The sequence below is a fragment of the Trichechus manatus genome, unplaced genomic scaffold (genome assembly GCF_000243295.1).
Source record: "Trichechus manatus latirostris isolate Lorelei unplaced genomic scaffold, TriManLat1.0 scaffold00195, whole genome shotgun sequence".
Classification (NCBI taxonomy): Eukaryota; Metazoa; Chordata; class Mammalia; order Sirenia; family Trichechidae; genus Trichechus; species Trichechus manatus.
Genome location: NW_004444131.1, coordinates 2,929,132 through 2,945,196, shown reverse-complemented (window position 1 = coordinate 2,945,196; position 16,065 = coordinate 2,929,132). Strand labels below are relative to the sequence as shown.

The 16,065-nt window shown below is 37.0% G+C and overlaps 1 protein-coding gene across 8 annotated transcripts in view; it reads left to right on the top strand.

Annotated features, from left to right (window-relative positions):
- Positions 1-16,065, top strand: part of PARD3 (par-3 family cell polarity regulator) — a 651,375-nt gene that overhangs the window by 175,413 nt on the left and 459,897 nt on the right. For all 8 annotated transcript variants that reach the window (XM_023741946.1, XM_023741944.1, XM_023741942.1 and 5 more), the window contains exon 2: positions 4,537-4,717. In XM_023741946.1, coding sequence (XP_023597714.1) covers positions 4,537-4,717 — 181 coding nt within the window. The remainder of the gene's footprint in view (positions 1-4,536; positions 4,718-16,065) is intronic.

Here is a 16,065-nt window from a genome sequence, read left to right as displayed (position 1 = left end):
TTGAAAATAAAAATGAACTTTAAAAAATGATCTATTTCATGGATACCAATGTAGATTCCATCTGTTAAAATATGCATTTGAGTCACATTTCACAAATTTAAAAGCAGATATTTCCTTTCCTTTTTGAAGGGCATGGTAGAAATTTTTAATATGTGATATTTTCGTGAAGGTCTCGTTTTCTTTGCTATGTTACTGTATGTATTCTTGTAGAGTAGATTTTCTAAAATTATATATCCTTCTCAATTTAACACAAAATTACTTTATATCTGCACCTGGCACTTAAATTTTGATTTAAAAGAAAGCTGTAGAGTTGTATTGGCATATTGCAACTCACCAACTGTGATACTGCTGCCGAAATTCAAGCAGCATTTGTTCATGAAATAGTCCAGATTTCATAATACTTGTGTTTTCTAAAAATGCTAGAGCTCATTATTGAAACTAATAATACATAAGCTTTTCCATCATTGTGGCATTTAAAGACTCATTCTTTGTAATTTTCAATCTCCGTTTTAAGTTTGCAGAAAGGACTTGATTCTTGAGAGAACACATCATTGTGAAAAGTTAATAACAAAACTAGAATTTCATTTGCTTCCAGTTAAGTGCCAAAATGTTGAAACTTAATATCTTCAAAATGCATATTAAAACATATGCTTTTTGAGAAGTCTGATGATATTAAAGTCAAGCGTAGAGATTCAACATACCCAGGAGCCACTTGAAATAGATATTGTTACCTTATCAGGGTTACAAGGGTACCTTGACTTTTAGTTATCTTTCCCAAGTAATTGAAAATTTAAAATTGGGTGGTACTAGAGGAATACCTGGTGCAGTGCTTAAGAGCTCTGCTGCTAACCAAAAGGTCGGCAGTTCAAATCCACCAGCTGCTCCTTGGAAACCCTATAGGGCAGTTCTACTCTGTCTTATAAAGGTCCCTATGAGTCAGAATTGACTCAATGGCAGTGGGTTTAGAGGAATAAGTAGTCTAGTACGGGTTCGTCAAACTGATCTGTTGGACCAAATTTGGCTCGCCATCTGCTTTTGTAAACAAAGTTTTATTTAAGCAAAGCCATGCTCATTTAGTTTTGTTTTGTCTCTGTGGCTGCTTTTGTAAAGATCATGGCCTAGAAAGCCTTATGGGGCAGTTCTGCTGTCACATGGGGTCGTTATGAGTCGAAAATCAACTCTGCAGCACCTAACAACAACACACCATGGTTGCTTTCATGCAGCAAGGGTAGAGTCCATATGGTCCGTATGGTCTGTAAAGCCAAAAATATTTATTATCTAGCCCTTTTCAGAAAAAGTTTGCCCACCCCTCTTCTAGTGGAATGTCTGTACTACTAATACAGGGAGGTCCTTGTCAGTTAATGTCAGATAAACAGGATAATTTTATTACTGAATTTTTTGTAACTTATGGATTTCTTTCCGTGCTTATGTTGGCTTATTACAAGGTTAAGTGGTCCAACTATTTATCCTACTTTGGTTTCTTCTACCACTCTACCTCCCTCGAGATTATTTAATCAGCTAATTATATATTATGTTGCAGCAGGCTTCTGAACTTTCTGCTCGTCTACATGTCTCTATAACCTTATGATGGTTTTCTTTTTGTCTTATGAGCTGATTGACGATATGTAAATATTCATGGAAATCATGTTTGTTCAAAATGACAAAACTGTCTATGAACAGACATTCCACTAGAATAGGGGTGGGCAAACTTTTTCTGAAAAGGGCTAGATAATAAATATTTTTGGCTTTACAGACCATATGGACTCTACCCTTGCTACATGAAAGCAACCATGGTATGTTGTTGTTAGGTGTTGCAGAGTGGATTGATAAGGGTATTGGCATTTAAAAAAAAATTGGTTTGGAAGGAGAAGAGGCGGTTTGTTTTGGGTTTAGCCAAGCTTCTTCTTTCCTTGTAAGGCTAAGGTTAGCTGCCAGCTAACCTTATGACCAAGGGGATAGTTGTTGTTCCTTATAACTTAATTATTATTTGGGATTTTTAGGACGTGCTGCCACTGCATTAGTTACAAGAAGCAATGGAATGAGTTTATTTTTATCGTATTTCACAAAAATGTTTTAATATTTTATTTTTAAATAATTTATTTCAGAAAAGTTACATGAATAGCACAGAAACTCCCATATATCCAGCACCACTATGCTATTAGCTAACCTGTGGACTTTATTTGAATTTTGCCCAGTTACCCGCTAATGCCTTTTTCTGGTCCAGGATCCAGTCAAGGATCTCACATTGCATTTCATCTTCATGCTGTCATTTTTCTTAGTCTTCTCCAATCTCAACAGTTTCCTCAGTCTTTCTTTGACTTTCATGACCTTGACACTATTAAAGAACGTTAGCCAGTTATTGTGTAGAAGGTCTCTTAGTATGGGTTTGCCTGTTGTTTTCTCATGATTAGATTGAACCTGTGCATTTTTGGCAAGAATGCCACAGAAGTAATGTTATCTACTTCTCTGTGCATTGTATCAGAGGGTACATGGTGTTGATCGGCCTTGTCACTGGTGATGCCAACCTTGGTTAAAGTGGTGTCGGCCAGGTTTCTCCACTACAAAGGTACTATTTTTTCCCTTTTAATTAAAAAAAATTTTAGTAGAAAATACTTTGAGATATATACTTTTTTTTAAAAAAAATCATATTTTTACCCACTACTTTAACATCCATTGGTAGATCTTGCCTGTAATAGTTATTACTGTGGTGATTGCCCAGTGGTGATTTTCTATTTCCATAAATTCTGCTATACCTACTAACTGGGATGCTACATACAGTAAGGAAGCACTATCCTTTTCCCACCATTTATTTCTTCAGTAATTTATTTATATTTATTATGATTTATTTATATTTATTATGGATTCAAGGATGTATGTGGTTTATAATTTGGGATATAATCCAATATTAACATCATTTATTTTGTTTACAAATTGTCCTAGCTTTGGCCATTCAGAGCTCCTTAAAGTTGTCTCCTGTTTCCTTTTGATATTCCTCCACTACCTTTGAATACTTTCTTACTATTTTCTGTACTGACAGCACAAGGTGTTCCAGGATTATCGTGTATTTTCCCTACCCCCAGCCCCACAATCACTGCTTTTCCAAGGACCCCTGGTTTATCTAATGGATAATGGTATTAGAAACCAAGATCTGGGCACTAGGTGTGCTCATTGTTACTGGTGTCTTTCATCGCTTCTAGAGCCTAGCGGACAGAGCTCAGAAGTATATACTTGAATACTCACACATGTATTAATTAGTCTCTCTCTCTCTCCCCTTCTTTCTCCCCCCCCTTCGCTTCTCTGTTTCCCTCCTTTCCTAAGTACTTATAAAAGCCGTAAGTTCATATGATGCCTCTGATTCCAATCTAACACTATAGAGTTTATTCTAGCTTTTCCTTATTTGTAACTTCTATTTCTGATAGTGAGAAACTTGGCTCTCATTATTCAGACTATTTTGTTCATCCAGTCCTGGTATATTTATGAAGTAGCATGAGAATTACTAAACCATACACTTAAGAGAAAGATTTACTAACTAGAGTACAATGTTTGTATGACAGTTGTTTTGGTCTTTATCCTTATATTAAACAGTGAAAATACAGTTTATTTACTTTTTGAGTATTTGCATCATTGATAATGGTTCTGAGAGTGAGAGTATACAAAACATACCCATAAAATTTATCACTTCCTATCATCCTTACTGTCTCTTTCCCATTTCCTCTTTCAACTCTATTTCCACTTCCTACAGAAAACAAATCTCATTACTTTCTTTTTTATTCTTCCTATACCCCCGTGGTGTGGTGGTTAAGAGTTCAGCTGCTAACCAGAAGGTCAGCAGTTCAAATCCACCAGGTGCTCCTTGGAAACCTATGGGGCAGTTCTACTCTACCCTATAGGGTCACTATGAGTCAGAATGGAATCGACAGCAATGAATTTGGTTTTGTTTCGGTTTTTTATATTTCTTATAGAGCCCTGGTGGTGAAGTGGTTAAGAGCTCAGGCTGTTAACCAAAAGCTTGACAGTTCAGATTCACCAGCTGCTCCTTGGAAACCCTATGGGGTAGTTCTACTCTCTCCTATAGGGTCGCTATGAGTCGAAATCAACTCGACTGCGCACACAACATATTTCTTATGCACAAACAAGTAGATACTATATAGTTTTTAATATTCCATTTCCCCTATATCAAAGATAGCTTACTATGCATACGTTTGCATTTTTCTTTTTCCACTTAACAATATATTCTATATTTTTAAAAAAGACATAAGTCCACTCCCTCCCTTTCTACTTTGTGATAGAAAAGTGTTATTATTTTTCACCTTTAGAATATTAGATATGAAATGTACAACTTAGAAATGTAAAAGTAAAGCATCAAAATTCAAGGAAAGACTATTTCTTTGAAGTTTTGATTCCTAAAACTTATTATTTCTGGGTGCATAAATATTAATATTTTTCCCCTGTATATTTGCAAAAAATGTAGTACAAGTTTTTGGTAGTAATTTAAATGCCTTTATTTATAAATGTCTTTTTACTTTTCATTTGCAGCTGGTAGCTGTGTTTGATGAGCAAGATCCACATCATGGAGGTGATGGCACCAGTGCCAGCTCCACTGGCACCCAGAGTCCAGAAGTATTTGGCAGTGAGCTTGGCACCAACAATGTTTCAGCCTTTCAGCCTTATCAAGCAACAAGTGAAATTGAGGTCACACCTTCCGTCCTTCGTGCAAGTAAGTGAAAGCGCGTTCTTTTCTGTGCATTTCATCTTAATTTACAGGGTTGTCAACTTTTGTTATCTTTCCTTGCTATTGTGAATGGAATTCATTATCTATTTTTATCAAACACTGATTAAGTCCAGAACCTGGGCAAATGTCTTTTGCAAGGGAAGCGAGCATTATTCTTTACTTTTTAATAGATGGGGCTTACTTTAGTTTGAACTGGTAGGCTTTTAATTGCTTCCAAAAGCAAATAAGGATATTAAAGTTAAATTACTTGGAATTTTCTTTCCATATATTTTGCCTTAATGCTAGAACAAATAGGAATAATTAAGGAACTTCATATTACAAAAAAGCATAGCATCATTGATTGACAATCAACTCAGTTAAGATCAATACTTCTATTACTTGAACTTTATCTAAAGCGCAGTGAAAGAAGAGACTTCATAGCCAAATTTATCTTCAGGGATCTGGAAGAGCTGCCATCAGAATGTTACCTCTAGGCAAGACTAGTCTTGGGACATAGTGCATCAGTATTTGGAACCCTAGGACCCAGCATACCCAGGTTCTGGGACACTTACTTGAAGAATCACTTCTGAATTATTCTTCCAGCCATTCCCAGAAGATTTACACAAAACAGTGTGGAAGTTTTGCTAAAAATAATATTTAGTCATTATAATCTTATAACTGAACAATTGTTAAGAAGGTTCATATCAAGAAATGTGTAAGTTTAAAGATCATTTATCTTTTAGGCATATCTGTTTGGAAACATTACAGTTGTTCAAGTGGAAAGTTTGATCTTGTGTTGTTTTACTGATAGTTTTCAGTGGAAAACTTCATATATAGATGGACAATAATATGTAATATAGACTTCTTGTTGTTGTGTGCCCTCAAGTTGATTCTGACTCTTGGCGACCCCGTAGGACAGAGTAGAACTGCCCCATAGGGTTTCTTAGGCTGTAATCTTTATGAGAGCAGATTTCCAGGTCCTTTCTCCTGTGGAGCAGCTGGTGGGTTCAAAGCACCGACCTTTGGTTAGCAGCTGAGTGTAACCATTGTGCCACCAGGGCTCCTTAATATAGACATAGATAATAATATTTAGAATACATAGTTTATTATTCTTAAATGCATCTTTATTCCCATATTTTGCATTGGTAGGAACCTGCATTTTGGCAATTTGCCTATAGATGTTTAGAAACAACTTCTGATTCCACTGTCTGTTGATGGCATATATACAGAAAACAAGGAAAGAATGTTGGATTTAACAGTTAGCAAACGTGATGATTAGAAATCACAGGAACAGTATGCCACAGAGTGGTGTAGAGAATTTAGAAGATGCATTTTACAATAGGATATATAGATGATGCCCTCGAGGATCATGTATGGGTGCAAACCAATTATTAATCACTCACTAGAATTGTTTTCTATCATGTGGGCAAAAAGCAATCATAAGTGCAGCCCAGTATAAGTACAAAGATTTCCAGGGACACTTAGAGTGGAACCGCCAGTATAATGTGATTTAGTTGAACATTTCTTTTAATATGCAGGAGATTTAGGTTTGTTTGTGTACATGTACAAATAAATTGTTTAGAAATAATATTTGATTAATACATGGATATGCTATTTAAAGAAATCTTATGTTAGATTTATGTCAAGCAGGGTTTTCAGAAAGGGGGGGGCACGTGTTATTCATGGTATTCAAGATAATATGCAGGTGGTACACAGATAACTATTTTCTTTTATTACATATGAGCCCATCAAACCCATGATTCAGTGGATATCTGTTTGGAATGAGCCTATATTTCAGAAGTGGGTTGTTTAAATTTGACTTAGAGCACACTTTAATTAAATAATAGTAAGTTTTCCGGTGCCTGAAGTTTGGAAATCAATGTCTATATGAGTAATTAGATCCTAATGTATATACTTAAATCCAAAATGTTTTGTTGTTATTGCTGTAGTTTTTCATTTTTGTGTTTTATGTTGTAGTTTTTTATTCTTGTGTTTTATAAAGCAGGGTGTACCTTTAATTTGGCTGTACCTTAAAAATAGTTGGAGGAAAATTAAAGCATGTTGTTAAATTAAGAAAAATCTGAATGGCATGCTTGCTATCAATTTTTGTCTTATGACTTCTCTGCTTTGATTTTTACATGTTGAACTTGCTTATGGCCTTGACAATTACTGGGTAATTACATGTTGAGCATCTACTATATACTGGGTGCAGTGATTATGTAGAAGTTACTTATTACATATAAATCATCTATTTTTTAAGATGATTTTTTTATATTGTCTAAATACCCCTCATTTAAACATAAAATAAGAGCTGCTATCTGTGCTGGCCAGGCATTTTGCGAGGTGATAGGAATCTAGAGTTAAGGTAATAAGCCACAGTTCTTCCCATCAAGGCGTTTATGGTCAGTGGTCTTCCTTATCTATTATTGATGTATGTCATCGAGTTGATTCCAACTCACAGTGACCCTACATGACAGAGTAGAAGTGCCCCATAGGGTTTCCTAGGCTGTAAATCTTTATAGAAGCAGATTGCCCATGGGACAACTGGTGGGTTCGAACTACCAACTTTTCAGGGAGCAGCCGAACGCTTAACTGTTGCACCACCAGGGCTCCTTCTTACTTATCTAGAGATGTGAAAATAAAGAAACTAACTATATATGTGGAGATTTGCTCAAAGGAATAATCATCTATAGTTATGGCATGGTTGATAAAGGCTTTACTGGTAAATAAACTCCTCACACATTCACGTTTTCCTGTGAATGCATCATTCACACCCTTTGTTCTATAAAGAATTGATGAAAGCTTAGAAAAGGACATACAGTACAATTTATTTTCAATAAAAAAGTGGCTATTAAGTTTAGATATTAGGATAAAGCTGTTGTTGTTGCTGTTGGGTGCTATTGAGTAGATTTTAACGCATAGCGACCGTGTGTTAGAGTGGAACTGCTGATAGGGTTTTCTTGGCTGTAATCTTTACAGAAGCAGATCACCAGCTCTTTCTCCTGCAGAGCTGTTGGGTGGGTTCGAACCGTCAACATTTTCATTAGCAGCAGAGCACTTTACATAGAATTCATATCTTGAGGTCGTCTTATGCTTTCTAAGAAGTTACCACTAATTTGGTCCTGAGCTTTCTTATAGCACATACAGAGAGAGAATTTTTAATTCATTAAATCAGTGGTTCTCAACTGCAGGGGGGTGGGGGGAGGATTTTTTTTTTTTTCCCCCATACAAAAATTTATACATCATTGTTACGTGACTCTAATTGCTCTCCCCATACTGTGACAGCACACTCCTCCTTTCCACCCCAATTCCTCAAGTCCGTTCAACCCACTCCTAACCCTCTCTGCCTTCTCATTTCACCTCTGGACAGAAGCTGCCCGTTTAGTCTCTTGTATCTACTTGAGCTAGGAGGCACGCTCCTCACGAGTATCACTTTTATGTCCCACCGTCCAGTCTAACCCCTGTCTGAAGAGTTGACCTCGAAAATTGTTTTAGTTCTGGACTGATAGAGAATCCAGGGGCCATGCTTTCTGGGGTACCTCCAGTCTCAGCCAGACCATTTAAGTCTGGTCTTCTTAGTAGAATTTGAATTCTGCACCCCACCTTTCACCTGCTCCATCCGGGACTTTCTGTTGTGTTCCCTGTCAGGGCGGTCATTGGTCGTAGCCAGGCACGATCTGGTTCTTCTGCTCTCAGGCTGATGAAGTCTCTGGTTTATGTGGCCCTTTCTGTCTCTTGGGCTACTATTTTCCTTGTGTCTTTGGTGTTCTTCATCCATGGGGGAGATTATTTTTCCCCCAAGGGACATTTGCCAGTGTCTGGAAACATTTTTGGTTGCCCCACCTGGCCTGAATGGGGGTTGCTACTTGCATCTAGTGTGTAGAGCCTAGAGATTGCTGCTAAGCATCCTGCAGTTCAGAGGACAGTCCCCACAACAAAAAGTTATCCAGCCCAAAAAGTCAGTAGTGCCAAGCTTGAGAGACTTTTAGGGTCAAAACAGCATACACCTAAGAGAAGCTGAAACCAAAACTTGAGAGAAATTTTTGTGAGTTCTCATAAAGGGAACCCTGTCCAGTACATTCAACAATACCCTCAATCTTACCTTTCAGACAAAGGGCAAAGAAGTGATTCCTCGCTAATAACAGCATTGCTCATAGTAGGTAACCAATAGCAATAAAAATTGAGAGGACTAAAGGTAGCATTACCCAAAAATAATAGTATAAATAATCATTAGAACAAAAATATAAACTTTCCTACTACCAAGAAGTGTGATTTAAAAACATGAGAAAGTAAGTAAATAAAATAGACCACATAGTGAAAAACTATTTGTATAAATGCTGCTTATGTTTAAAAAAATAAAATAAAATTGGATAATCATCAAAAATAGGTACCTGTGGTGAAAGGAAAAATAGCATGGAGGAAATGGAATAGAAGTTAGACTTACAATACCTTGTTTTGTAGATTTAATGCTGGGACCGTATTATATTCTGAATAATTATACAACAAAATCAAAGTTTAAAAATTACATATCCAGTTGGTGGCACGAACTTACCAAGAGTAACTATCTCAAGTGACTTTAACACAGTCATTTTACTTTACAACTGAAGGGAGATATAGCCCAAGGGAAAAAAGAGCTGCTAAATGTACAAGAACCCTAAAACTGTTAGTTGTTGGTGATATTGGTATTGTGAATCCTAGAGTGATGGGTGCATAATGTGGGATGGGAAAAACAGAAACAAAAACCAAACCTGTTGCCATTGAGTCTATTCCGACTCATAACGACCCTATAGGACAGAGTAGAGTTGCCCCATAGGGTTTCCAGGGAGTGTTTGGTGGATTCGAACTGCTGACCTTTTGATTAGCAGATGTAGCTCTTAACCACTATGCCACCAGGGTTTCCAATGTGGGATGAGGCAAGTGAGGAATTACGATATTCTTATTCTGTCATTCCTGGTGTCATTGAAGTGTGGAAGTAAAGGGATGCAGATGTATATTAGAGGAAAGTAAGTAAATATTCCTAATTCTCAGTTTGAATAGGACATGTCATAATTAATCCATTAAGATATAATCCATTATCCATTAAAAAAAAAAAAGAAACAAAGAAGGAAAAATCCTGGATGGGTTCACTGATAAGTCCTAGAATCAATGAACAACTCAGTAGTAATGAACATTCCTAGTACCACGCTGTGGTCTGGAGATAGCTTTCTGGTTAAAAGGGGTCAGAGCTCTTTGGAGAAATAAATGACTGAATTCAGCTGTGGGGCAGGAAATGTATGCAATGACCCTGGATTATTCTGACATACCACAAAATGAGGAGAGTAAAAAAATTACTAGGGTTGGGTTAAAGTACCCAGGAGCCAACTTGTAGCTCCCACTGGCCAAAAAAAAAAAAAACCAAACCTGTTGCCGTCAAGTCGATTTCAGCTCATAGCAACCCTATAGGACGGAGTAGAACTGCCCCATAGGGTTTCCAAGGAGCACCTGGTGGATTTGAACCGCTTTCTTTTTGGTTAGCAACCATAGCTCTTAAACACTACACCACCAAGGTTTCCTTCTCACTGGCCATCTATGGAACGATTTGACCATCAGTAGGGATATTAACAGCAATAAGTTCATGAGTTCATAATGACAATAAACAAAGAAATAAACAAGCCAGCCAGCCAGTATAATTAGTCACTGGTAAAGGAGACCTGGTTGCACAGTGGTTAAGTGCTTGGCTGCTAAGTGAAAGGTCGGTGGTTTGAAACCACCAGCAACTTTGTGGGAGAAAAAATCTGGCAATTTGCTGCCATAAAGATAACAGCCTAGGAAATCCTATGGGGCAGTTCTACTCTGTTACATTAGGTTGCCATGAGTTGGAATTGTCTCCAGGGCACACAGCAACAAAGGATGCTAGTGAACCAACCAGGCATCTAGTCTGCATATCCTATGCGAATGATACTACTGCCTAACCAACTAGATGAGGGAGAGTTTCTTTTTATAGAAGTATTCCAGCTAATAATTGGAGACATAAGGATAGAATATCACTATTTTGTATCTCCTGGTGAATAATGGATCTAGGTATTGATCATTAACCACTGCTACCATAAAAAAAAATTAAAAAATAAACCAAGGAGAGACAACTGTGTATTGTGTGCTTCCTAATGGAAGAACACAATGCTTCTTATGAAGTAGTCATGACCCCCCCCCCACAAAAAAAAAAAATTCATCCTGAATCTGATCAAGTATCGATCCTACTGCCAGTTTATAGGAAGTACAGAGCACCGAGAAGCATGTTAACGCCATGGGGATGCAATCAGCCAAGTCAAGACTGCGGGAAACTGTACAAGACAAATGACCCAGATTCTGCAATAAATCATTTGCAAGGAAAAGAGATGCAGAGGGAACTTAGAGATTAATAGAGATTTAAGAGACATAACAAGTAATCATAATGTGGGGATCTTACTTCAGTCCTGACTAAAACAAAAAAAGATGTCATTTATGTGCTCATTGGTGGATTGAACACTGATTGAATATTTGATATTAAGGAATTGTTACTTTTTTGAGGTGTGAATATTATTGCAATGATTACTTTTTGGAGAGTATCTTTTAGTAATGCATATTGAAATATTTATGGTTGAAATAATATATCTGGAATTTATTTCAAAATAATATAAGCTGGGGAGGTAGAGAATGAGTAGCTGAGTGATGATTCCATGGGGATTTAGTATACTATCTAGTCTATTTTTGTATGTATTTAAAAATTATCCATAGTGAAGCTTTTTTTTTTTTTTTAATGGAGTATGCATATCCCAATTTAGAGTTTTCTATGCAGAGACATTCATGGCTAAGAAAGAGTCAGGTTGGATCCACATGGCAGATCATCTTGACACTTGGGCAAGACAAGTGATCTCACTCAGCCTCAATTCTTTAACATATGCCTACCTAGTTCAGGGTTCTTGTCAACTGAAAATGAGATAATGTTTAAAGTCCTACCATAGTGCCTGACACATGATGAGTACTAGGATTAACAGAAGGTGGTAGAATGGTGCTACAGCTAATGTTTGTTGAGCACAGACCTACATTCTCTGGATGTTTAGAAAGTGTTGAAAAGTTAGGGAACCCAATTAACCAGGGCACGTATCCTTGAATAGACATAACTGCACCTCTTAGATGGGGTGGGGTACTTTCATACAAGGACACACAGGTCATGTGCAAATCATTGAGTCCAAGTCTAGTGATTCTCTTCACTTTGTATTATTTATTGATTTTTTTTTTTTTTTTTTTAAATTCTCAAAGGCCTTATGTAGAGATCAGACAGTTGGGGATACCCTGGCCTTAAATGGGTGGCAGGATTCCTTTTAATTTCAGAATTCTGATTTTTTAGAGTATCTTCTCTGGAAGATCCAGACTGAAAAATCCAGTTTCTTTGGAAATGGTATATACCCTAATGATGGTGAAATTTCTGGAAATGGTATTGTTATGCTGATTTGGGGAAACAAAGTTTTGATTTATTACATACCATTTTTATTGTATTTTAAATCTTTCCACATTTTAATCTCTTGTAAGGTATATTATTTTGAAGCTAATTTGTATCCATTACTGGGAATTTTTTTCTGAAATGATGCTGTTTAATTAATTCATAAGATTTGTGCTGAATCTCCTAACTTTCAGAACTTAAAAAACAATCAATAATTGTTATAGAAAGAATGTGGTATAAAGTTAGCTCCCTCCTCTCAACCTTCTTTCTCTCTTACTTTTTTTCTTACTCAAGAGTATACAGTTGTGTCTTTCCAGGAGATCCAAGATCCCTGGTTTGGAGATCTATCCTGTTAATACTAACTGATATTAGAGACATAGTATTTTCCAGATTTGATTTAAGTATATATTGAAAATCAAAATAATATTCCCATTGTATTTCCTTTTAACTTGTGAAGTGGAGCATGGCATACAAATGGGTATTCCCAGTATTTCAAATAATTACCTTCTTACTGTGCGAGCCCTATTCAGCATAGAAAACCCATCCAGTTTTGTTGTAGATGCGATCTGATTATTACATGTTGACAAGGTCATATATCTATTAATTGGATTGGAGATGGGATACAAAATTGCTATAATTATTGTAATTTTCTAGCTAATTGCAGGGTTGGTAGTGAATATTTTACTTCTGCAAAATGAAAAACAGTATTCCATCAGAAGTTGTTTTATGGGGTTGCAGACATTTTGTTTTACATCTTTGGTGCTTTTTGCCCACAGTGTTATTTCTTTTTTGTATTTTTTGTGTATCAATTCACCTCTGAACGTCAGAATGCTCAATGGCAGGGATCAGAGAAATCTGGCAGGAGCAGAATGCTGCTGTAGTACTCTCAGGTACCTCTTTGTTCTGGTTGCCATGTTACCTCCATTGTTTATTTATAAACTGGAGTACTCTCCTTTCAGACCGGTAGTAAAGGTTAGATGGGCCAGTGCCTCTTCTCTGCTCTCTGTCACCTGTGCCCCACTCAGAAATAATCCCTAAAAATGAGCATTTTTTTAAATTATTAAATTTATATTGTTTGTTCTTTTTTTGAGTTAAAGAACTAAGTGAATTATCGGTCAGCCCACGTAGTATTGTAATACAAAGCTTGCTGTAGTTAATGCTAATTTTGCATTTTCTCTCTCTTATGCGTTTACTTGACTTAATGTGAGCTAGCTTCCAAGGCTGGAAGCTGAGCTGACATTTAAAAATAATGGTGTGTACACAAAGTGCGTGTGTGTGGAGGGTGGCGGATGTGGGGGGTACTGTGCTACCAAGGGCTGGTGGAAGCTCACTATAGAAGATGGTTAAAGCAGACTGATGTTTATTCCCTGCTGAAATATAAACTGGAGGCGCAGGTGAAAATTGCCAAACCTAATGAGCAATTTGGCAGATAAGACAGGCCATCAGGCGACAGCTGCTCAGCAGCGGGTGCACTGTCTAAGAACCAGGTTGTTTGTTCCAGAGGCCTACATTTAAATACCATAAATAAAATCTTCTTTTTCACTGATACTTGGTATCAGTCACAAAGATATGTTTTTTATTCTTCAGATTTCCAATTAAATAGCCAGCTATATCGACATACAGTAAATTTGGTTGTAAAATTATTTTTAAGGCTACCATTTCACTTGTATCCTCCGTAAATAATTAACAAAGTGTATTTTCCCCATATCAAAACATTAAGTAATATTAGGTTTTAAAACACACTAATAATGTAAGCAATCACTTGCTTCATTGGACTGAAACATTTCATCTGTAGTCTTTACAGTGGAACACTCTGAAGTAATGTTGTAGTCTTTTCAATGTACTGTGTCGTCTGTATGCTCGCTTTACCCAAGAATCCTTCTTTCTTCCCATTGAGCACGTGAAAATTCAGACATGTACATGCCTTCTCATCACTGGGTGCATCAGCATATAATACTGTATAAGAAACACTTGGAAAAAAATTTGTAACTTCATAGAATGTATAAGTGGGAAGGAGCATTTACAGTCCCTTAGGAAACTTCCAGAGTCCCTAGGTGGTACAAAAGGTTTGCACTGGACTGCTAACTTAAGGGTTGTTAGTTTGAATATATCCAGCGGTACTGTGGAAGAAAAGGCTTGGTGATCTGCTTCTGTTATGATTACAGCCAAGAAATCCCTGTGGAGCAGTTCTACTCTGTAACAATGAGTACACAGGGATGTCACGAGTCAGGATCGACTCAACGGCAACTAACAACAAAAAGGAAACTTGTATGTCCACCTTGCTTTTTTTTACATTTGGGAAACAGGCCCAATGGAGTGAAATAATAATATAGTCTGTGCTTAAGCTCAGGTCTTCAGATTCAAGGCAAGCAGAGCTTTACCAAAAATGTTCAACGCTTATAATACCTTAATATTCCCTTTGTGTGTTTCTTTGTGGCATTTTCAAAGATTTGACTTGGAGCCAAATGATCTTTGCAGTTCCTATTTGGCATCATTATTTCTAAGTTATTTGTAGGCAGAATAAATATTTGCTTTTTATATTATTTAATTGCTTGTATGTGAAGCATTTAATTTTTTTAAATCCTCACACATATGTAGTATATTTTTGCACTTAATGGTCGTGACTGGCAGTCCATTGGGGGTAGGAGTACCATTTTTTAGAGATTTTCTGCCCCATATAATCTGATACAGACTTTGGTCACTTGTTAGCTGGTGATCCCAGAATGTGTGCTCTGCTATTCATCTGGAAAGGCTTGTCTGTGAGTGTTCACAGCGCCACCTGCAGGAGGGGAGGGGAATCTCCATACTCTCAAAGTATGGTGCTTTGGGGTAGGTTAAGTTACAGGCTCTTTTGAGAAGTCTTCTTTCAAATTATACCCAAACAATTTGGAGCAGGGCCCATTGTATACAAAGCTCTCTGAATCAGTCAAAATGCTCTGTCATCTTAGTGATGAGCAGCTTTACAGATTCCCTTTTACACCCCAAATTTCTCTACTACACAATCACTTCCCTTTTCACTTTTTTATCAGCTGCTAACTAAAAGGTTGAAGGTTCAAGTCCACCTCGAGGTGCCTTGGAAGAAAGTCCTGGTGATCTCCTTCTGAAAAACCAGGCATTAAAAGCCATACGGAGCACAGTTCATTGAAAACCATATGCAGCACAGTTCTACTCTGACAGACATGGGGGTTGTCATGATGGCATCTGGTGGTGGTATATTTTACTTGAAATTGAGGTCTTATTTGTACTCTTGCCTTTGATTGGGAATATATGTTATTTACCCAATTAATTCATGTTTTTCTCAAATGTAGAAAGCAGTTACTTACACCTGAAAATTTGTTATGGTGATGTAGCTATGAATATGTTAAGAAAGTTCAAGAAAGCCTATTTCCAAATAGCAGTAAGAAGTGTATTATCTAGAGAGAAAATAATTGTATGAGAACGTTTCTTTGTTCCAGTAGACAAGATGAGATTATACACTGGTGAATAAAAAAGATTTCTTTTTCATTCTCCTATTCCATTCCAACCAGGTACTTTTTTCTATTAGCGCATGTCACTGAGAGACCTGTATTGTGGATTATTTTGTCGGCATGAAAGCCTGGCAGATAAAGGGCTTTCTTCTCTCCTTGCTGCACTTGATATAGATCTCTTGTTTACTTGTTGAAAATATGCTTATATATTTATTTATTTTTCATTCCCTTTAATGTCAGAAATGGCTCTGCATTCCCAGTTCTGTTTGCTCCTGTCTGGCTCCTGTTCCTGACTGGAGATGCGCTTCCGATCTCAATCATTGTGTCAGTTCAAATGGTGAAAGATTGAGAGGAAGTTCCACAAAAGGAAGCAAGGTGCTTGCTAAACAGCTGGGGTGTTTTAACCCCCTCTGACTTTTCCCTGGAAA